General features: G+C 38.3%; 1 protein-coding gene across 1 annotated transcript in view; it reads left to right on the top strand.

Moving 5' to 3' along the window:
* LOC126268003 (thymus-specific serine protease-like) overlaps window positions 1-8,911 on the top strand; it is a 182,069-nt gene extending 173,158 nt beyond the window's left edge. Inside the window, exon 9 of the mRNA XM_049973379.1 lies at window positions 8,599-8,911. Coding sequence (XP_049829336.1) covers window positions 8,599-8,651 — 53 coding nt within the window. The 3' untranslated portion in view covers window positions 8,652-8,911. The remainder of the gene's footprint in view (window positions 1-8,598) is intronic.
* Window positions 8,912-9,388: the final 477 nt, after the last annotated feature.

Genomic DNA, 9,388 nt, shown 5'->3' on the forward strand with positions numbered 1-9,388 from the left:
GGGCAGCAGCCTTTTCAGTAGTTGCAGGGGCAACAGTCTGGATGATTGACTGATCTGGCCTTGCAACATTAACCAAAACGGCCTTGCTGTGCTGGTACTGCGAACGGCTGAAAGCAAGGGGAAACTACAGCCGTAATTTTTCCCGAGGACATGCAGCTTTACTGTATGATTAAATGATGATGGCATCCTCTTGGGTAAAATATTCCGGAGGTAAAATATTCTCCCATTCGGATCTCCGGGCGGGGACTACTCAGGAGGATGTCGTTATCAGGAGAAAGAAAACTGGCGTTCTACGGATCAGAGCGTGGAATGTCAAATCCCTTAATCGGGCAGGTAGGTTAGAAAATTTAAAAAGGGAAATGGATAGGTTAAAGTTAGATATAGTGGGAATTAGTGAAGTTCGGTGGCAGGAGGAACAAGACTTCTGGTCAGGTGACTACAGGGTTATAAACACAAAATCAAATAGGGGTAATGCAGGAGTAGGTTTAATAATGAATAGGAAAATAGGAATGCGGGTAAGCTACTACAAACAGCATAGTGAACGCATTATTGTGGCCAAGACAGATACGAAGCCCACACCTACTACAGTAGTACAAGTTTATATGCCAACTAGCTCTGCAGATGATGAAGAAATTGAAGAAATGTACGATGAAATAAAAGAAATTATTCAGATAGTGAAGGGAGACGAAAATTTAATAGTAATGGGTGACTGGAATTCGAGTGTAGGAAAAGGGAGAGAAGGAAACATAGTAGGTGAATATGGATTGGGGCTAAGAAATGAAAGAGGAAGCCGCCCAGTAGAATTTTGCACAGAGCACAACTTAATCATAGCTAACACTTGGTTTAAGAATCATGAAAGAAGGTTGTATACGTGGAAGAACCCTGGAGATACTAAAAGGTATCAGATAGATTATATAATGGTAAGACAGAGATTTAGGAACCAGGTTTTAAGTTGTAAGACATTTCCAGGGGCAGATGTGGACTCTGACCACAATCTATTGGTTATGACCTGTAGATTAAAACTGAAGAAACTGCAAAAATGTGAGAAATTAAGGAGATGGGACCTGGATAAACTGAAAGAACCAGAGGCTGTACAGAGTTTCAGAGAGAGCATAAGGGAACAATTGACAGGAATAGGGGAAAGAAATACAGTAGAAGAAGAATGGGTAGCTTTAAGGGATGTAGTAGTGAAGGCAGCAGAGGATAAAGTAGGTACAAAGACGAGGGCTGCTAGAAATCCTTGGGTAACAGAAGAAATATTGAATTTAATTGATGAAAGGAGAAAATATAAAAATGCAGTAAATGAAGCAGGCAAAAAGGAATACAAACGTCTCAAAAATGAGATCGACAGGAAGTGCAAAATGGCTAAACAGGGATGGCTAGAGGACAAATGTAAGGATGTAGAAGCTTATCTCACTAGGGGTAAGATAGATACTGCCTACAGGAAAATTAAAGAGACCTTTGGAGAGAAGAGAACCACGTGTATGAATATCAGGAGCTCAGATGGCAGCCCAGTTCTAAGCAAAGAAGGGAAGGCAGAAAGGTGGAAGGAGTATATAGAAGGTTTATACAAGGGCGATGTACTTGAGGACAATATTATGGAAATAGAAGAGGATGTAGATGAAGACGAAATGGGAGATACGATACTGCGTGAAGAGTTTGACAGAGCACTGAAAGACCTGAGTCGAAACAAGGCCCCCGGAGTAGACAACATTCCATTAGAACTACTGACGGCCTTGGGAGAGCCAGTCATGACAAAACTCTACCAGCTGGTGAGCAAGATGTATGAGACAGGCGAAATACCCTCAGACTTCAAGAAGAATATAATAATTCCAATCCCAAAGAAAGCAGGTGCTGACAGATGTGAAAATTACCGAACTATCAGTTTAATAAGCCACGGCTGCAAAATACTAACGCGAATTCTTTACAGACGAATGGAAAAACTGGTAGATGCAGACCTCGGGGAGGATCAGTTTGGATTCCGTCGAAATGTTGGAACACGTGAGGCAATACTGACCTTACGACTTATCTTAGAAGAAAGATTAAGAAAAGGCAAACCTACGTTTGTAGCATTTGTAGATTTAGAGAAAGCTTTTGACAATGTTGACTGGAATACTCTTTTTCAAATTCTAATGGTGGCAGGGGTAAAATACAGGGAGCGAAAGGCTATTTATAATTTGTACAGAAACCAGATGGCAGTAATAAGAGTCGAGGGGCATGAAAGGGAAGCAGTGGTTGGGAAAGGAGTAAGACAGGGTTGTTGCCTCTCCCCGATGTTATTCAATCTGTATATTGAGCAAGCAGTAAAGGAAACAAAAGAAAAATTTGGAGTAGGTATTAAAATTCATGGAGACGAAGTAAAAACTTTGAGGTTCGCCGATGACATTGTAATTCTGTCAGAGACGGCAAAGGACTTGGAAGAGCAGTTGAACGGCATGGACAGTGTCTTGAAAGGAGGATATAAGATGAACATTAACAAAAGCAAAACGAGGATAATGGAATGTAGTCAAATTAAATCGGGTGATGCTGAGGGAATTAGATTAGGAAATGAGACACTTAAAGTAGTAAAGGAGTTTTGCTATTTAGGAAGTAAAATAACTGATGATGGTCGAAGTAGAGAGGATATAAAATGTAGACTGGCAATGGCAAGGAAAGCGTTTCTGAAGAAGAGAAATTTGTTAACATCGAATACAGATTTATGTATCAGGAAGTCGTTTCTGAAAGTATTTGTTTGGAGTGTAGCCATGTATGGAAGTGAAACATGGACGATTACTAGTTTGGACAAGAAGAGAATAGAAGCTTTCGAAATGTGGTGCTACAGAAGAATACTGAAGATAAGGTGGATAGATCACGTAACTAATGAGGAGGTATTGAATAGGATTGGGGAGAAGAGAAGTTTGTGGCACAACTTGACTAGAAGAAGGGATCGGTTGGTAGGACATGTTTTGAGGCATCAAGGAATCACAAATTTAGCATTGGAGGGCAGCGTGGAGGGTAAAAATCGTAGAGGGAGACCGAGAGATGAGTACACTAAGCAGATTCAGAAGGATGTAGGTTGCAGTAGGTACTGGGAGATGAAGCAGCTTGCACAGGATAGAGTAGCATGGAGAGCTGCATCAAACCAGTCTCAGGACTGAAGACAACAACAACAACAATTGTTGTTATGTTGATCAATCATTTTCATGTTGTTATTATTTCTTTCTATTCTTTAAATTCTTAGGCATAGATTACATTACTATTTGAAAATTCAAATAAAATAAAAAAAAACATAAAATATAAAAAATTGTATATTATATATTATTGTAATTACCTGTCTGAATTCCTTATCCACCTTGTGGACAGCTTCACAGATGTCAGGTATAAATTTACTAATTGTATTTTTTTTTTTTTTTTTTTTGGAACACAGAACAAATATTCCAAAATTTTAAAAGCATCTTCTGTGGCAAAACAGTATACAGTTACTTGAGTTTAATTTTTGCTTTTACTGCTTGTTGCATACTCAAATCTTATTTTGAAATCAGTGGTGAAACCCTTTCCGAAAGGTAGTAAAACTGAGCTGAGACATTTGTAATAAGTTTATGAAATCTTTAAAGGTAATGATTTCTAAGTTCCATGTCAAGCAATTTATGTGTTCCAGATGTTCTTTTAAGTATCCAGCTCCTAACCCAACATCATCTTTTCTTCCAGTTTTCTTGTGATCACACCAACCAATTCATTCACTGTGCTAAAACAGCAGCAAAAACCAAACTCACCACAGCACAACTTTCAATGAGGATCCTGTTAATGGCTGGCTTCACGCAATCAATGGAATAATGCTTTCATTGGCACCTCAGAGCATGTAAACTGTCTACTGCCCATGACTGATGGGGTCACTCCAGTCATGACAGGACGGCATGTAAGAAGGTGCGACACACATCTATGTTCATTACCCATGGAAATGAGCTTTATGATATTGTCCATGACTATATTGAATAGCACTGGCAGAGAGCATACTTCTTTGTCAAACTGCCCTATCTGTTTAAAATAATTCTGATTTTTCACTGTCTATTATAATGTAATTCAGGTATTGGTTATACATGTTCCCGATTCTGTGTTGCATTCCTTTTGACAGTTCCAGTCTGTCCAGACTGTCATCTCTCTTTCCTTCTAACAGCGCCATAAGCCTTTTGTATGCACTGACACGTCTTATTTCTTTACTACCTCCTGCCTAGCTATAAAAGGACAGCTGTTGTGTGATGTAAATATGTACTTAAGCAGCGTTGTGTATATAAGGACTTGCCATTTAGGGAGGACAAAATTAAAGCCTTATGAAAAACAGACTATGCATTTAAAATAACAAGCAGGGATGTATATAGGCTATATTACTTTCATTGTATTATTATTAACCTCATTGTATTATTTTGTTTTGTACTTTTTTACGTATATATTGTTTGTGTCCATTTCTTTGAAATTGCTTGACAACATTCATACAATATTTATTGTCAACGGATGGATAAATAAAATAAATAAATAAATAAATAAATAAATATGGCATCTATAGTTGATTTTCCACACTGAAATTATTATTGTTCTATCAATTTGGGTTCTATATTGTTCCTGATATTCTGTAAAATTATCTTTTCATAAATATTCATGCATTGGCACAGTAATGCTATTTCTCTGTGGTCCATACAGAAAACTTTGTTAGCCTTCTTAAAAATAGGTACAAATATTGCCTTTGTCCAAACATCATCAGTCACTCCATATGACAACACTATCCTTGTGATTCCACATAGCCACTGAATTCCAATAGGTCCTGCAGCTTTAATCATATCCACTGCAATGTTTCTAAATTTGTTAATAATGAATAATACAGAATTAAATCTGTAAGATATTACTTATTAGGGGTATTATCACATATATGTTTCCTTTGTTCCTCATCTCAAATGTCCTTAACTTCAGTTATGAATTCTCTTTTGTGTGGCAGCATAGTATCATCACATGTTGATAAGGAATTTCTCTAAAGTTCTGTGTTTCATTTCAGTGGAGATATGAAACATAGGCCTCTAATTAAAATGTATTATGCTGTTTACTATGTGGTTCAGCAACACCTTGAGCTGTGTGTAAATATTTATTGCCAGACCAGTATTTGAGGAGCCTATGACTAATGGCATATTTTATGTACCTCTATATCGAATAAAGTGCATATCAGTTATAAATTCTCTAACAAGTCCATGAAGTGTGTGCCAGTTACAAATTCTCTAATATGTCAAAATCTGTGTTGATCTCTCAGTACACAGGTCACCGTTTGCACTTTTAATGTTGCCATTTAATAGCAGTAACATGTATACACAATGATCTGTATACTGTAAGATCAACATTGGTTTTGACAACACAGAGAATTTTTAATTTATGCTAATTTCATTTGATACAAAGGTACATAAAATATGACATTGATGATAGACTCTATGCCCGAATACCAGCACAACAATAAATATTTATATGCAGTTCGTGATGTTAATAGGACGTCTTTCAACAAATCTCCACCAAAGGTAAGCCAGTTTGAACCTAGATGAACTAATCCTTCATTTTTATTTGATGAATATTGACCGAAAAGCAGTCAAAAAATACTGCCAATGGAAAACAAAGACTGAGTTGATTCTTTTTGTGTACCTTTCAAATCTCAGTCAGTAGTCATGTATGTGAAATCCTGAAAGCCATGATGGAAGGTAGTCACATACAAGTATTGCTTTTGACTCAGTATCATACAAACATTTATTAATGGAATCATGATTACACAGAGTATGAAATTTATGACTGAACTGAGGATTTATTGGTAGGGAGAATGCAGCATGTTTTCTTATTTCATTTTTCTTGTACTGATTATGGAAATTGGTATGGTGACTGAGACAATTTATAGAAATGTGTTTTTACCATCATGGGTAATAATGGCATCAAAGATCACACTCATGACACCCATCTCATTTCACCTTCTTCTCTTACTATTTAACTATATGTTCCCTTACTAAATGAACTCCACATCTCTGCAGAAGAAATGTATGAACTACAGAAAAGAAAAGACTATCTCGAAAGCAGTGTCCCAGGGTTGGGGTGAATCCTAAAGGAAGGTCCACCTGAAGAGAGGGCAGTGTCCTAGCCGTTCAATGGCAGGTAGCCTCTGTTGGCCACGCCATATTGTCACTATGGCACCTGGTGGTTGCATGCAGTTACAAATACATAGAATTGTGGATATCATCTGGCATGACAGGGGCGACTTTTTAGAAAGCATGGTTTGAGAACAGTGCTGTGCATCCAGCCAATGCAAAGTTAATTATTTTACAAGACCCTTTCCCTTTTAAAAAGAACTCTGCCCTTGCAAGCAGTAGCGAGCTCACTATTTTCATGTGGGAAAGCTATGTAACAGTACCATGAAAGTTTTTTTCCTTCCTTTTTGTGAGGGAGGAATGGTACCATCCAGATGCAAAACTATGTGAACAACAAATTCCTCTCTTGTGCCATGAGAAAGCATCTACGTGGGTGGTTTAAAAAGATACCAGCTATGTGGGATTCAGAGGAGTTACTAAAAGTTTCACTGGAAAATCTTTTGCTGAATCTTCCCATTGGTGGAGTAGAGTTTGCAAGCTATTCTGTGATACTGTGACAGAGCAGGGAATTAAATTTTGAAGAACGCACTTGTTCAGGGGATGCATGAAGACGCTCGATTGGAAGATGCAGATGAGAGGCACGGACTTGCATTAACAGTCAGCTTGTCACTCCATAACTCAAGAGTTACTTCCAGCAGGCCACAGAGGACACAGATCTTACCACTCTCATCCGTCAGTTCCAATGACAACAGCTTGATGTGTGGCCTATCACAGGAGTATAAGGTTAACTGTTTTCAATTTACTTCTTTTAAACTTGATTAGACATCACACTCAAGCATTCACCTTATAGCAGAGGGCTCATTCATGACTCAGCAGAATTAGAAATTTGCACGTTGAACCCATAGTTTGTTATCTGGTATGATAAGAGCAATCACTGGGCATTTTACAAAGGACACCATGTTGAGGTGACCATCGCTCTTGCTTCATTCATTCCTTTTGGCTCTACCTAACAGATCTAAGATTATTAAACTGTCACAATGTTCACTATTATTATTTTCTTTCTATATCTTATTAATCACAATACTGTATGCTTCCTTTTTGTGTGTTGATTCAGAAAGATTAACTAAAACTGGCATTAATTTGGACCAATATTATCAGTCAGTCAGTCAGTCAGTCAGTCAGTCAGTCAAGTCAGTCAAGTCAGTCAAGTCAGTTAAGTCAGTGTGGTCAGGGATTTTCACCAGCCCCAAGATGACTGCAGTCAAGTCAGTCAAGTCAGTTAAGTCAGTGTGGTCAGGGATTTTCACCAGCCCCAAGATGACTGGATGGTCTTGTGTCATCTTCATCATCATCATCATCATCCAGCCACATTATGGTCAGAGGAAGTCAAAGGCAAACCATCTCCATTAAGACCTTGCCTTGTACGGCAGTACAGGCCTTCCCCATCGATCCCCTACGCTCTGTCAACTGTATTTTAACCTGTAGCACAAAAACTGTCACTCTTTGCTCAAAAACTGAAGAAACAACGTAAGACAGAGTTCAATAAACATCGAAACATCCAAGTACTTTGCAATATAACATTTAGATATTTCAGTCCTTATTGAATACAAGCCTGTGTTATTGCTTTAGTTTTTGAGTAAGGTGGGGCAGTTCCAATGCTTCACATTTAGGGGTGGAATTGTCATATCTGGATCAAGACACAGTGTTGTCGTTGAGCCGTGGCGACTGGTGCTAGTTAGGCTCCATTTGCATCACTGATATCGACACTTGCCTGGTCCTGTATCTCTCTGACTGTTCGGCCTTCAGTTTTCTGGCCTGGCATGTGGCCGAGGACTCTCTCCAGTCAGTGTTCAACGAGGTCACATGTTTTGATGGCAGGCCCTCATTTCCGACCGCTGTGCCTGGGCCTCGCTGCCCTCACTGTCCTTGCCATTTTGCCGTGCTCCGGGTGTACAGTGCTGTTTAGTCAATGTGTTTGCGTGCAAAATGGTGGCAGGTCCATCATCTCATGCTGGACATCATCTCATCGTGTAACTGGAAGCATTAAGTTATATGATTCATATTCTGCTGTCAAACTGTGAAGATTTGTGAAACTTATGGGGCCATGTTGTATGTGCCGGAGATCAGTTAATGATCATTCGAAATAAGAGAGTGTTATACTGAAGTTACAAAGTCTAAGGCTTTGAAGTGTTGTTTCTGTGGAGCGGAGTCTATATATTTTGCCAAACGCAAAAGGGAGTAGAGTTTGACTGCTTGTTTAAAAGGTTCCTTGCAGTGTTAATTTGATGTAGTGTGTTAGTTAGTGTGTTCTTCACCCAGTTTTGGTTTTAGACTTTCTTTTAATATGAAAGGCACAGCTTCTGTTAAGTCAGTGTAATTTTAATTGTTATTTTATTCAGTAAATGTCTCATGTTGGTTATCAGTTATGTTACATAGATAGTAAGCCTTGCATGGTCTTGAAAGAGGCGAATCAAGAGTTGAATTTGTCTACTACATGAATTATTTACTGTTACAGAAATGGTCTGGTACGTGGGACACATAGGGTTGTCGCCTTGGCAGGCAGGCTGAAATCGTGTGTGTGTTCGGCATGTTTTTCCCCCTCGCTTCCAGTCTGATCATCTTCAAAATTGTTTGGCAGTTGCTTTCTACTCATTTGTTCCAAAGTACCACCAAGTGTAAGACAGACTTCCATCCTTAACTTAATAGTATGCTTATGGTGGTGACTGACTGTGATCCTTTTGCAATCAGATCTAATTATTATTTTTAAAATGCTGTTTGTTATATCAATTGATGATCCAATCGCATAGTTTTTCTAAGTTTGGTGAAGGACAAGCATTCGAAATTTAAAGACTTGATCTTTGGTAATTCCATTTTGTATTTGTATTATTATTTTTATTTTTTTATTTTTTAAGAGGACAAAGGTCTGAATTAAATTTTTATATTGATATTCTGATTCTGTAATAATGAAATTTGTTCTTTAGTTGAAATTAAAATTATGTACCAACCATGAGCTTGTCCATCAGCAAAGATCCGTAGCTCTTACCTCCTTTGAGGAGCTGTGGTTAAATTGCAATTTTGGTTTTCCTAGCATGTAATTCAGCAGTAACACAGCACACTTGTTCAAAAACCATGGTTCAAATGCCATGTTAAACTCTTGTCCCCCTGTAATTCGCTAGGTAAGTCAGTTTAAAGGAAAGAGTAAGCTAAGGGCATACCAGGCATACCATCTCCAGTAGGACCGTAGGTAGTAAAGCACAGAAGTATTCAAACTAACCCTTAAATTGAGGAACACTTCTTACTTTGGT

This window comes from Schistocerca gregaria, chromosome 4 (assembly GCF_023897955.1).
Source record: "Schistocerca gregaria isolate iqSchGreg1 chromosome 4, iqSchGreg1.2, whole genome shotgun sequence".
Taxonomy (NCBI): Eukaryota; Metazoa; Arthropoda; class Insecta; order Orthoptera; family Acrididae; genus Schistocerca; species Schistocerca gregaria.